This window comes from Sesamum indicum, linkage group LG3 (genome assembly GCF_026168435.1).
Source record: "Sesamum indicum cultivar Baizhima isolate 11 linkage group LG3, ASM2616843v1, whole genome shotgun sequence".
NCBI lineage: Eukaryota > Viridiplantae > Streptophyta > Magnoliopsida > Lamiales > Pedaliaceae > Sesamum > Sesamum indicum.
The window spans coordinates 3936517-3950421 of record NC_142659.1 but is presented as its reverse complement, the minus strand read 5'-3'; the positions used below and the strand labels follow the sequence as shown (position 1 = coordinate 3950421).

The window sequence follows — 13905 nt, the reverse complement described above, 5'->3', positions numbered from 1 at the left end:
TTACAACTTGGAATTTGAAAACTCAATTACTAAATAATATTGTATATTGTATACCCAATTGATGAACTTTTATTTTCTTAAAAGAATAGGGACAACACCATGATCTAAGATCGCAGTGCTTTTAATCTTTTTTAATAGAAATGGCACTGCAATTTGAAATCGCGAGGCTGATAATTTTTTTCTTATATAAAAAATGGCAGTACAACAATTTATTTTCAAAAAATTCAAAACAACTCTATTTTTGTAATTTTTTTTATATTATTAAAATAATTTCTCCAATTTTTTTAATGATAACACATAGGGATGAAAAATCTATTTTTCTCGAATTTTAGTGACTAACATATCCATTATAAAGAAAAAAGCATTTTATATAATCGTATTTAGAACAGCTAAATTACTAATTTTTAACAATTTTTTTAATATATAACGATCTTCTTTTGTAATATAACCCCGTATCGCGGCTATTTTGGGCTTTCAGAAAATATTTGTAGCGACCATATTAACGGCCTAAGGAGAATGTTACAAAGATAGTTCAAATGTTGAAAATGTATTTTGACTTGTTTTTTAACATTGTTGGTCGGTAGTATGCACTACATCGTAAAAAATGGTCTACCAATTTTGACGGATAATCATAGGGGCCACCTCCATAATATTAATGAGGACCGACATTAATAGGGCAGAAACTCGTACCATCATCTAGGGGACCACCGTGAGAAAAAGAAAAATAATTTGCCCCGACTGCATAAAAAACCATCCTCCGCACCCACTGTTGTTCATCACCCCGGTGTGAATAATTACCCTCCTCATGAGTAGCTGGGGTTTGCTCCTCCGGCACTTGAGGGGCAGTCACAATATCAAACTACTCCTGTACCCTCTCCTCGCCATGACAAATCCAATTATAATATTCTAGTAAACCCTTGCATACACAAGTGATAACTGACATCATTGAATATTTTGAACTTTGTGTTTTTACACTTCTGGCAAGAACACCTAATTTTATCTCCATTCCTCATATGACCACGCTGACACTTGGCCTATTCTATAATAGTCTTAATTCCATCCTCAAACTTCAGTGTAAGACCTGTAAGGAGGTTCTTATGATACATCCATCTTCTTAGTTGTCGTAACATGATATATATATATATATATATATATGTATATCACTGCATATATATTGACACGTATATATATAAATATAATTATATAATTCAACCTATAAATTTATAAATACTAAATTACACTAATTAAGAATGCATAACATATATAAGATCAAAAAAATTATAAAACTAAAATAAGTAAACTATAATTAATTTAATTAACACAAAAGGCTGAAATTAATCGTTACTTGGTCAACCAACTCAATCGAGATCAGCAGTTGACGGTCCAAAAATTAGGCAATCTACCTTATCAAGTGTATATACAAGGTTGTTAGGGTCTAACTACCGGAGATAGAATCCAAAAGTGGCCAGGTGAGAGCAATTACTTATTAAACAAGTTAAGATGAGTTTTGATTTTATTTTTTATTTTCAATGACATGATAAGCTATGACCTAGACTTCGGGAGTGTTTGCTAACGCTTTAGAAAAATATTTTTCAGCTTCTGCTCTAAAATATCACTCGTGAAGTGTTTCGAATAGCAACTTATGCTTTTGAAACAACTAAAAAAAAAAATTGCTTTTAAGCCAAAAACTCAAGTACCTCGGGAGGGATGCTTTTAGCTGTTTTTTGTTTTTTTTTGGAATTAAATTTAACTTTATTTTTACTACTTTATCTTTATTATAATAATCTTAATTCAACTTTATCATTTTCAATTTATTTGTAAAGTTGATATCGTAGTTTTCAAATGATTTAAATTTTAACAATTATTAAATATATACTTTCACATATTTAATATTTTAAATTTTTTATATTTTATGTGTCGATATCATCTAGCTATATTATCTCATTCACATATTATTATTAAATTGATTAATAAAATATTTTTCTTGCAATCATGCAAGTTTAATATTGTGTATGAATCAATAATTCTATTACTTAGTGGGAGCATTATTAAATTAAATATTATTTTAATATTTTTAAAAACGTAAATATGAAATACTACTAATCAAAATAAAATTAATGTTTCTTTGTGAAAAAATAATTATTAGTGACAAACAAGTGAAATAATAAGCAAAAATATGTATCTTTATAACACATAGGGACAATACGGTCTTTTAAGTTAATTTTGCTACAACTTCTAACTTTTTCTACAAAAATTACTTCTTTAACAACAAATTTTTACAAACATTTCCTTATGCTTGGGGAGTGTTTGCGCAAGCTTTAGGAAAGCGCTTTTCAGCTTCTGGCTAAAAAAAAAGAAAGTACTTTTGAGGTGGTGGAATACCAACTTCTGCTTCTAAAACTGCTAAGAAAAAACGTTTTTAGGTATTCTTGAATTTTGAATTTGAAAGTTTTTAGAGAAATATGGACTCTCCTAATTCTCTCTGTTGTCTGTCACACACTACTACACCACACTTCACATGGAATTCACGTTGACGCCGCAGCCGACGAGGATGAAGACGATATGGTAGTGGGGATAGATGGCGGCGAGTTGGAGAATGTTGTTAACGCATATGGAGGGCAGGCGAACAGCAACAAGGCAGCAGCGACCGAAGACAGTTTGGATGGGGAAGATGCACCGGCGATTAATCTGTCCCCCATGGAGTTTCAGTTTGCAGATTTTATTGTTTTGGCCAATAGAGTAATCAACAAAGGGGATGACGAATCTGTTCGCGCACTGAACGATCTCCACCAGTGTTGGACAGCGAAATATGGAGATGGCGACAAGAATTTGCAGGAGCTGCTGTTTCGCCGTTTGGTGCGCTTGACGGCTGAACAGGCGGCGGAGCATCCTCCTTGCTTGGCGCCGTCGCGGTAGATCTCTGACGGCAGATCAATTTTAGGATTTCTATGGCGCTGCTAGCAGCGCGAGACGAAGCTGCCATGGTTGCCCAGACTCCCACGGCTTTGAAGACAGAAAATCAGCAACCTTCGCTGCAGGTTTCAGCTCACCCACAGATGATGCTTCCGAAACTGCCTACTGCCGACGCTATTTCAATTGATGCTGCGCCAGTGCACCTGACTGCAGATGCCACGTCACAATTACTAACATTTTCACCCACCGGAATCTTCGTTGGTAATGTGCCACTACAGCCTTGTTCGAACTTCATGAATTATTACGATAAAATTGCCAATATTTTCCATAATTCATCTCGAAAAATATTGACTTATGTACCACCTATGATGCAAAATGGTGAAATTATTGTACGAACCATGTTGGATATGGTTCGAGATGGTTCATGTTGCTGGAATGCGACAACAGTGGGTTATTTTTTGGGCAAAAGACCACATTTTCATCACTTAAAGGACTATGTCAAATCTATTTGGCCATTGCTAATAGATGTCATGGCCACGACAAATGGATTTTTCTTCTTTCGATTCAAAATTATAGTAGCAATGGAAGAAGTTATAGAGGACGGACCATAATTGTTCCAAGAACAACCAATCGTGTTGCATAAATTGGAGCCGGGCATGGTCTTATGTAAGCTGAAACTTACCCAGGTCCCAATTTGGGTTAAACTTCGACAGTTGCCATTTGAACTGTGGACTAATGATGGCTTGAGTATGGTGGCAAGTGGCATTGGATGACCTCTTTATGCGGATGTGATCACACGAGCATGCACGAGACTGGATTTTGCTCGTGTATGTGTCATGCTTGACATCAATGCCAAACTCCTGAAGCATTTGGTTATTATGTCGCCAACAGAGGAAGGTGGAGAAATTGCATGCAAGGTTGACGTAGAATACAAGTGGCCGCCCCCTAAATGCACCACTTGCATGAGCCTCGGACATGCCACGAAGAATTGCCCTTCCATGAAAGTACCTAAACCGCCAGTCAATGTTTACGTGCAGAAGGCACGAGTACAGCCGCCCATAGCTAAATCGGGTAAGACTGTGGAGGAAGACAAAAATAACTCATGTGGAGATATTAATCAGCACCATATCGTATCTAAGACTCCGAGTACCCTTGTCGCACAAGGAATCAACAAAGGAAGGAACAAGAGTAAGGAGTTAGTCATCTTTAACACTTTTAATGCACTTAACTCCCTTGATAATGCAGATGATACCATTCGGGGTCCTAACACAAGCAGCCTCGCCACGGGTGATCCATGTTAAATGCTGCTGTGTGGAACGTGCGTGATCAAAACAAAAGGGACCATCAGCTGGCACTAAAAGACGTAGTAGCTGAGTTCAGGTTACAATTTATTGGCCTTCTTGAAACGCGTGTACAAATTACTAATATTGCTCGTATACAATCTTTCTTACTGCCTCAATGGAAGTGGTTTGTAGATCCTGTGTTTGTTGGCAGTCGTATATGGATTGAATGGGACGACACTATTCTTGATGTTAATGTCATTAAGTTAAGTGATCAATTTGTACACTGTCATGTAACTGTTAGAGCACCCCATACGAATGTGATTATTACTGTTGTGTATGGTGCCACTGAAATTGCTGAGCAGCGTGAGTAGGGGTGCTTGTGGGTCAATGTGTGGATGACCCGTGGATAGTAGGAGGAGATTAATGTTGTTCGTGACCTCAGTGAGATGTGTGATAATTTTGGTGATATCAGATTGGCGATGGATGAATTTAATACATGCATACAGGATATGAGATTGCTACAAATGCCTATGCAGGGTGAATGGTACACATGGCATAACTGGAGTTCGAATTCGCGACGTTTATGGAAGCGTTTGGATCGGATGCTCATAAATGACATATGGCTTGAGCATTTCCCTAACTCATACTATTAAAGCCTCACCCCACGCACCTCGGATCATTCACCACTGGTGCTTTGTGGGGATCGACAACAACAATTGGGAGGTATGTTCAGATTTGATAATTACCTTACTCTTTCACCAGATTTTATTCCCAGTGTGCAGAATGTCTGGAAACACGACATTATTGGAGTGCCTATGTACGCGATTATGCGGAAACTAAAAGCTTTAAAGCCAGTATTCCGACAGCAACGGCGCAATAAAGGAGATCTTTCGGAAAATGTAAGACTGGCTAAAGGATTCCTTGAGGAAGCACTGATCTTGGTTAGCTCGGATAGACAAAACGACCTCTTTCTACTCCTGGAACACTGTTGTCATTTGGTATACGCCAAGATGGCAAAAATGGAACAAATCATGTTACAAACAGCGAGCTAAGATGCAATAGATGAAGGATGGGGATCAATACTCACGAGTCTTCTTTTGCAAGATAGCTCAGCAATGTGCCACTCGAATAATTTTGCAAATAAATGATGAACACGGGACCTCCTACTCAGAGCTAGGAATGGTTATTCATGAGTTTGTCTCCTTCTATCAGGCTTTGTTAGGCTGAGCAAGACGGAGGTAGGTGAAAGATATCCGGTATTTAAGGTCATGGGCGAGACATGTGCTCAATGAGGAGGAAGGGGTTCAGCTCCTTACACTCGTCACTGCAGTTGACGTCAAATAGGCAGTGTTTGACATTGCTGAAGATAAAGCACCAGGACCGGATGGGTTCTCATCGGGTTTTTAAAAAGCTGCCTGGCCAATCATGGGTCTGGAGGTTACGAAGGCAATCTTGGAATTGTTTACCAAGGGAAAACTGTTGAAGCGAATCAACACCACACTTTTGGCACTTATCCTTAAGCTACATACCCCTATGATGGTCACAGATTTTCGCCCTATTTCGTGTTGTAATATTTTATATAAAATTATTGCCAAACTTATTGTGCAAAAGTTGAGTAGGGTATTGGATAAGTTGATAAGCCCTTGTCAGACTGATTTTATTCCTAGTCGTAGTATTGGAGAAAAAATACTGTTAGCACAAGAACTATTTACAGGCTACAATCAGGCGCGCCTACCTCCTAGATGTGCACTGAAAGTGGATATCCGAAAAGCTTATAACACGGTAGAATGGGATTTTCTACTTGTAGTGTTACACCTATTTGGATTCCCCACTACGTCCATTAGGTGGATAGAGGAATGTGTCACGACACCCTCATTTTTCGTCGGGCTGAATGGAAAACCTCATGGTTTCTTTACGGGATCGAGAGGCTACGGCAGGGGGACCCTTTATCGCCATATATGTTCGTTCTCGTAATGTAGGTTCTGCATTTGATTCTTCTACAGATGATTGATCAGGACATGCGTTTTTCTTTTTATTTGAAATGTGAGCCTTCTCGATTATTTCAGCTTGAATTTGCAGATGATCTGTTGCTATTCTGCAAAGCTGATATGGACTCTATAGGGGTCTTTAAGCAGGGGTTGGACCTAGTCGCCTCCTGGTTAGGTCTCTGGCTTAATGTGCATAAGAGTTATCTTATCATCTCTCGATCTACACAAGAGATACGAGAGCAGTTGTTAGAGATGCTCGGCTTCCAGGAAGGGCATCTTCCAATGAGGTACTTGCGACTTCCTCTACTTTCCTCTAGATTATCGTCAATAGACTGCCAGCCTTTATTATTGAAAATTGATCAACGCATTAAAGGTTGAGAAGGAATGAGATTATCGTATGCTTGGAAGGTGCAGATTATTAAATCTGTCCTTATGGCGTTAAGTATATATTGGGCTTCTACATTCATCCTACTTAAAGGTGTTATAGGGGAGATTGAGAAGAGTCTGAGAGCTTTTCTGTGGAAGGGCACAAGGATCGGTGGATATGTCAAAGTAGCATGGAGGGATGTCTGTAGGCCGGTGTCGGAGGGGGTCAGGACCTACGGGACATCGCCACTTTAAACCGTGCCTTGATGAGCAAGAAGTTGTGTGATGTTATTCGATGTGATAGAACATCAATTTGAGTAGAATGGTTATATAACGGGCGGCTACGTGATAAATCTGTATGGACGGTCATTGACAATGGGGATTCGTGGGGCTGGAGGAAACTCCTTCGTCTATGCCCCTTGCTTCGATCGATGGTGGACTATCAGATTGGTGATGGAAATTCATTTTATATGTGGCATGATCCATGGCATCACCTTGATCCCCTTATTAAGAGATTCCCACAAGGTCCACGTCTGTTTGGGTTTCGGACGGCGGACAAGCTCACCAGTGTTATTATAGAGGGGCAATGGCATTGGCCTCTCATTATGGAAATTGAGTGCTTGGAGATTTTGCATGCGTTGCCAATAATTCATGGCGAGGCAGATTGCATTATTTGGCTATTTGAGACGGGACGACCTACAATTGCATCTCTTTATAGGCTATTGGACCCACCGGGACCCAAGGTAGGTTGGTCTTCACTACTCTCGGGTTCCTTGAAGATCCCCAGGCATAACTTCATCCTATGGCTTGCGATTTTGGGGAAACTATCCACAACTGATAAACCATGACTAACATACCTAGGCGCCTGTATATTATGTGATAAGGGCGCAATGGAAACACATACTCATCTATTCTTTCGATGCCGTTATGCCAAAACACGCCTGACAGCGATTCGGCGGATTGTTCGGTTTGAATGGCCTAATAGAGAGTGGTCACGAGACGTTAAGTGGGCTGCAAGGAAATTGAGAGGAAAACATATCATTAACTTGGCTTATCGTACACTCCTCACTGCTTGCATTTACCACATTTGGAGGTAACGAAATTTGAGACACTTTGAGCATACGGAGCGACCACCGAATATCATAGCCACCATTATTGTGGAAGATATTAAATAGAGAATTATTAGTGTTAATTTATCTCATTCTGTTAGTTCATGTGCGTTATATAGATTATGGCGTATCCCTTGGCCTGTCGAGGGAGAAATCACCAGTTGAGCACTGTTGTACTGTACGATCTTATTTTATTAATTAAACTTACATTTATAAAAAAAAAAAAAAACACTTTTAGGTCAAAAAGTAGAAACACTTTGGGGAGTGCTTCTAGCTGATTTGGTTTTTTGTAAATAAATTCAACTTTATTTTTAGTTATTTACCTCATTATAATAATCGTAATTCAACTCTATCATTTTTAATTTAATGTAAAATTTTTATATTTAAAGTTGATATTAAAATTTTGAAATAATTTGAATAATTTAACAATAACCAAATTTACACTTTCACATATTAAATATTTTATAATTTTTATATTTTATTTGCTATGTTATCTAATTATATTATTCATTTATCATAAAAAAATATAAATTAAATATCTATTATTAATTAAATTACTATGATTAATTAATAAAATAATTTTTTTATTCATACAAGTTTAATTATTACGGATGAATCAAAATTATATTATTTAGTGGAAGAATTTTTAAATTAAACATTCCTTTTGTTATGAATAACATTTCCAAAAATTTGAATATAATAAATACTTGATCAAAATAAAATTTATTATGTTTTATGAAAAAATAATTATTATCGACAAACAACAAAAGAAAAATATGACATACAATAGTATCTTTTTAACGTAGGTGGACAAAATAGTTTTTCAGCAATTAAGTTTGTTTTATAAGTAATTTTTTTTTTAAATACTATCTAATTTAATTTTTTTATCTATTCTTTTACTTTTTATACAAACATTATCTTTGCTACAACTTTCAACTTTTCTCAAAAATATTATTTATTTAAAAGCAGAAGTTTTCGCAAATATTTTTAATAACTCTAGGCTAAAGCCCAATCCCATCGGCCGCTAGGACTCGACAGGACCGGCTACGCCCTAGCATTTATTTTTTCTTTTTTGGGAAAGGTAAATTTCATAAACGGGAAAAGGAGGTATAATACAACAGTGCTTGTATGTTTCACTCGATAGGCCAAGGAATACGCCATAATGTATAAAGTGCACTAGAGCTAACAGAGCTAGGAAGATTTTTGCTAATAATCCGTAGTCTAACATCCTCTATGATTAAGCTAGCTAACGTAGCCGACGACCTCGAAGTGTGCTCGAACCGTCTCATGTTGCGTTCCCTCCAAATGTGACAAACGCATGCCCCAAGTAGCGCACGGTATGCCATGTTAATAATGTGTTTGCCCCTCCACTTCCTAGAAGCCCATTCAATATCCATCCGCCACTGTCTGTTAGGCCAGAGAAATCGAATAGTTCGCCTGATAATAGTCAAACAACATCTACTATACTGACAATGAAAGAACAAATGCGTTTGTGTCTCCAAGTTGTCCTCAGTACATAGGACGCATCCTCCTAAATGTGATAACAATTGCTTGTCTATTGTAGCAAGCTTTTCCTGAATAGCGAGCTAGAGAATGAACACGTGGCGAGGAATTTTTAGAGGTCCAGAAAGTAGTGAATATCAACCTACTTTTGGACCCGGGGGATCAAAATAAGCGATAGAGGACTTGTATGGTGACAATATTGCCCGAGAACCGCCACAAAATTCGGTCATTACCTCTGTAAATGATAGGTAGTACCTGCAAGATCTCCAGACATTCGAAGTCAGTGATACAAGGCCATTGCCACTGACCCTCGTGAATGATAGCCCATAACCTAGTGGATTCCTGCAATCCCGTAACAATAGGTCCATGGGGAACTCTCTGAATAAGAGGGCCTAGATGGTGCCAAGGGTCCTCCATAAATAAAAATCACACCCATTACCGATGCGGTAAACAACCTCCGATCGCAGCCATGCCCTTAACCGTATAAATTTCTTCCAATGCCATGAGCCTTTATTTTCAGATATAGTCCAAATAGAGGAGTCCCGAAGTCGTCCTTGGTGTAACCATTCCATCCAAATGGATGTCCTGTCACAACGAATAACATCGCATAATTTTTTACACATGAGGGCCCGATTCATCGTCCCAATGTCTTTCAATCCTTGACCCCCCCCCTCATCTTTCGGTTTACACACCTTCCTCCAAGCAACTTTTGCATACCCACTACTCCCTGTGCCTTTTCATAGGAACTTTCTTAAGCATTTTTCAATTTCATTAATGATAGTTTTTGGGAGAATGAAAGCCGAATACCAATAAATACTAAGGGACGAAAGCACAGATTTAATAATTTGCATTCGTCCTGCATATGTTAAAGCCAACCCCTCCCATCCAGCAATACAAGACTTAATTTTATTCAGCAAGGGTAGGCAATCAGATATCGAAAGTCTAGATGATATTGAGGGGAGTCATAAATACCTCATCGGCAATTGTCCCTCCTGTAACTCAAGCATCGTCAGCAGCTCCTCTTTCATTCCTTGAGCCGCTCGGGACAGTATGAGATGACTTTTTTGCGCATTCAACCAAAGCCCCGACCAATCACCAAATCGATCCAGTCTGTCCTTGAATACACGTATAGTGTCCACCGCTGCTCGACTGAATAAAATAACATCATCGGCGAAACTCAGTTGGAAGATATTGGAGGATTCACATTTCCAATGAAATTGGAAGCGTCCATCTTGCTCAATAATTTGGAGGAAGACCAAGTGCATCACTTCCATAACAAGGAAAAAGAGGTATGGAGATAGAGGATCACCTTTGCGAAGCCCTCTTGAGCCCACAAAAAAATCGTGTGCCTTCCCATTCAAGCCCACCGAGAATGATGGTGTTGTAATACACTCTTCAATCCATCTCATAAATATGACCGAGAACCCGAATAATTAAAGTGTGGCAAGGAGGAAATCCCACTCCACAGTATCATATGCTTTACGTATGTCCACTTTCAAGGCACACTGTGGAGGTAATCGCTTCTGATTATATCCGGTGAATAACTCTTGTGCCATCATGATGTTATCCCCGATACTCCTATCAGGTATGAAAGCCGCCTGACAAGGACTAACAAGCTTGCCTAAGACCACACTCAAACGTTGGACCAGTAGTTTAGCAATAACCTTATAAATCACATTGCAACAAGAAATGGGATGAAAGTTAGCTATTGTAATAGGAGAGTGTACCTTGGGAATAACCACCAAGAGTGTACAATTGACATGCTTTAAAAGTTTCCCCATAGCAAAGAAATCCAAGAGAGCTCTAGTGACTTCATCACCCACGACTGTCCATGCACCTTTACAAAATCCCGACGAATAGCCATCCGGCCCTGGAGCTTTGTCCTCTGTTATATCAAACATCGTCAGTTTCACATCCTCAGTCGTGAAGAGCTTGATAAGGTGCGCGGCTTCGTCCTCATCCAAAAGATGTCGTGCCCAAGACCTCAAAAACCGCAGATCCAGCACTTCCGTTGTCAATTTCCACCAAGTAAGGACTGATAATAGGAGACAAACTCCTCACTCACCGCATCAGGATCGGTCTGGGTGAATCCATGACCATCGTTAATCTATAACACCCTCTTCACTGCACGTCGATGTGCAATCTTGTGAAAGAATACACGTGTGCACTGGTCTCCTTCCTTCATCCACTGCATCTTTGCCCTCTGTTGTAACATATTATGTTCCAACTTGATTGATTTTGCATACACTAATCGACAACAATGCTCTAAATATATGTAAAACTCATCATGTCTGTTCAAACTTACCAGATTTTGCGCCATGTCAAAAAACCTTTTGCAAGCTGGATGTTATGTGAAAGGTTCCCTTTCTCCCTTCTTAATTCACAGAAAATAGATTTCAAGGCTTTCAACTTTCGAGTGACCGCATACATAGGTATACCAACTATCTCATGCTGTCAAATCTGCTGCACTCGTGAGATAAAAGACGGTGGGAGCGTAAGGTAGTTATCACATCGAAACATACCTTCAAACTGCCTCTGAGAGTCCCCGAAAATCACCAAGGGTGAATGATTAGACGTACGGGGGGTGAGGCATGTATAGGACAGCGTCGGATATCTCAACATCCAAATATCATTCGTGAGGATCCTATCCAGCCGCTTCCAAAGGTTGCGTGGGCTAGCACTGTAGTTATGCCAAATAAACCATTCACCCTGCATAAGCAATGGTAAGAGTCCACTATTCTGAATACAGGAATTAAATTCTTCCATCGCCATCCTTATATCGCCCGACGTACCACAAACTTCAGTAAGATCTCTACTGCGTTGAAATCCCCTCCAACCATCCATGGGATATCAACACAATTTAGCACTAGAGCCTCCAAGGTACCCCAAAGATCCCTCCTAGAAGGCACCTCATTAGCACCATAAATAATAGTAATGATAATAGGATTATGCGAGGCTCTAAATGTAATACGAGCATGGATAAATTGAGATCCCAACGACAGCACATCAACATCAATAAAGCTATCATCCCATGCCAACCGAATACGGTTACCAACAGTTGCATAATCCACAAACCATTTCCACTAAGGCATTAAGAAAGACTGAATACGAGCAATATTATTCAACTGAACACGAGTTTCAATAAGACCAAATAAGTGTAACCTGAACTCTGCAACTAGATCTCTAACAGCTAGTTGGTGGTCCCGCTTGTTCACGCCGCGAACATTCCATATGCCAACACTCAACATGGTTCAAGGCATAAGGGGCTGCATGCTTTAGGACCCCCAAGAGCTTCATCTGCTTCATCAATCAAGTGTAAATCATCAAAAGCATTATAGGTAACAATGGCCTTAGCCTTATCCACTCGACTCAGCCCCGTCTCCTTCGTTAGTATGTCTCGATTTTCAACTTGCTCGCTATAAGCTGACTGGTTAGTTCCCTTCTCACAACCGTCTCGAGCAGGACCCAATTTTAGTACATAGACAGTTACCGGAGGCTTGATAGATTGGACCACTTTCTTCACCTCACACTCTTTGGCACTATGACCTAACGTCATACAACTGGTACACTTTCGCAACAACCACTCATACTCAATGTCGATCTTACAGTGAGATTCTCCTCCATCTTCATCAGGACTCATCATGATAATATGTTTTAGCAGTTTAGAGCTGATATCAAGCATCATACACACACGAGCAAAATTCAGTCTCGTGCATGCTCTCGTAATGGCGTCCGGATACGACGGTTTCCTCACACCACTAGCCACCGTGCTAAGCCCTTCCTCAGTCCGTAGTTCCATTGGAAGATGACGTAATCGGATCCAAACAGGAACTTGCGTATGCTTGAGCTTTCTCATCACCATACCCGGTTCCCACTTTTGCAGGACAATAGGTTGTCCTTGGAACAACCACGGTCCCCTTTCAATAACATTTTCCATGTCAATAACCGTTTTGAATTGGAAGAAAAAGAACCCATTTGCAGTCGTATTGACCTCACGCAAAGCTGGCCATACAAATTTGGCGTATTCCTTCAAGTAATGAAAGCAAGGCCGTTTCCCAAGGAAATATCCCACAGCCGTAGATCTCCATCGTCGAGAACCCTTCTGGATAGAATCTAGTGTCTGACATACAATGATCTCACCATTTTGTACCATCGGAGCAATATACGATAAAGTTTTTCGGGAGGAATTATTAAAAGCATCAGCTATTTTATCATCCACAACAGGCTCAGGACATGCATGCAACGGAATATTGTCAATAAATAATCCGATGGGGCCAAATTGTACCTTAGGGGCTTGTTTGTATGCCATCTCATGAACTTTATCCACATCATGCACCCGTTTCTCCAACTGGACAGCAGCATTTATCGCATTGTTCGAACCCATGCTGTCCACCTCATCCTTCCCATTACTCGCCATGTCAGCCTCCACGTCAGCACACTAATCCACATGAAATTCAGCCCGATTATCATCGTCAACGCACCGCCTTCGCTGATCGAACAAATTGCTCGCTAACCTGGCCGCTGGCCCATCTGTACGGCCTTTCGTCGAAACAGTCTGCGAGCAACCAGCCGGAACCTGCTGCTTGTCTCCATACTATGCTGCAGTAACATCTTTCGCATGTTCAGGCACTGCAACCCTCTTTTCTGGTGGGATATGTATTTTTCCGGTCATAGACATTGGCACCAGCATTTTCCTTGGCTGTTGATGCATAACCGGCGCCACAACCTCTTGTCTCAAACCAC

The 13905-nt window shown here is 39.7% G+C and overlaps 2 protein-coding genes across 2 annotated transcripts; one reads left to right on the top strand and one right to left on the bottom strand.

The window, feature by feature from the left end:
- Nucleotides 1–6981: 6981 nt before the first annotated feature.
- LOC148788598 (uncharacterized) lies at nt 6982–7398 on the top strand. Its single transcript, XM_088879110.1, has one exon. It carries the CDS (start codon nt 6982–6984, stop codon nt 7396–7398), a length of 417 nt encoding a protein of 138 aa, XP_088735236.1.
- Nucleotides 7399–10595: 3197 nt separating this feature from the next.
- On the bottom strand, nt 10596–13579 carry LOC148788597 (uncharacterized). The gene is made up of 4 exons (XM_088879109.1): nt 12437–13579; nt 11955–12245; nt 11685–11871; nt 10596–11197 (listed from the first exon to the last, which is right to left on the bottom strand). The coding sequence occupies exons 1-4, from the start codon at nt 13577–13579 to the stop codon at nt 10596–10598; spliced, it is 2223 nt and encodes a 740-aa protein (XP_088735235.1).
- Nucleotides 13580–13905: the final 326 nt, after the last annotated feature.

Bases quoted from the DNA above. Each gene is read 5' to 3' on its own strand.
- LOC148788598 (XM_088879110.1), top strand. From the start codon at position 6,982: ATGGTGGACTATCAGATTGGTGATGGAAATTCATTTTATATGTGGCAT.
- LOC148788597 (XM_088879109.1), bottom strand. From the start codon at position 13,579: ATGGCGAGTAATGGGAAGGATGAGGTGGACAGCATGGGTTCGAACAAT. The intron at 12,246-12,436 runs GCATGCAGCCCC...TTAATGCCTTAG, and splicing joins AAGCTCTTGGGGGTCCTAAA to TGGAAATGGTTTGTGGATTA. The intron at 11,198-11,684 runs GTATGTTTCGAT...TCCTATTATCAG, and splicing joins CTCTCAGAGGCAGTTTGAAG to TCCTTACTTGGTGGAAATTG.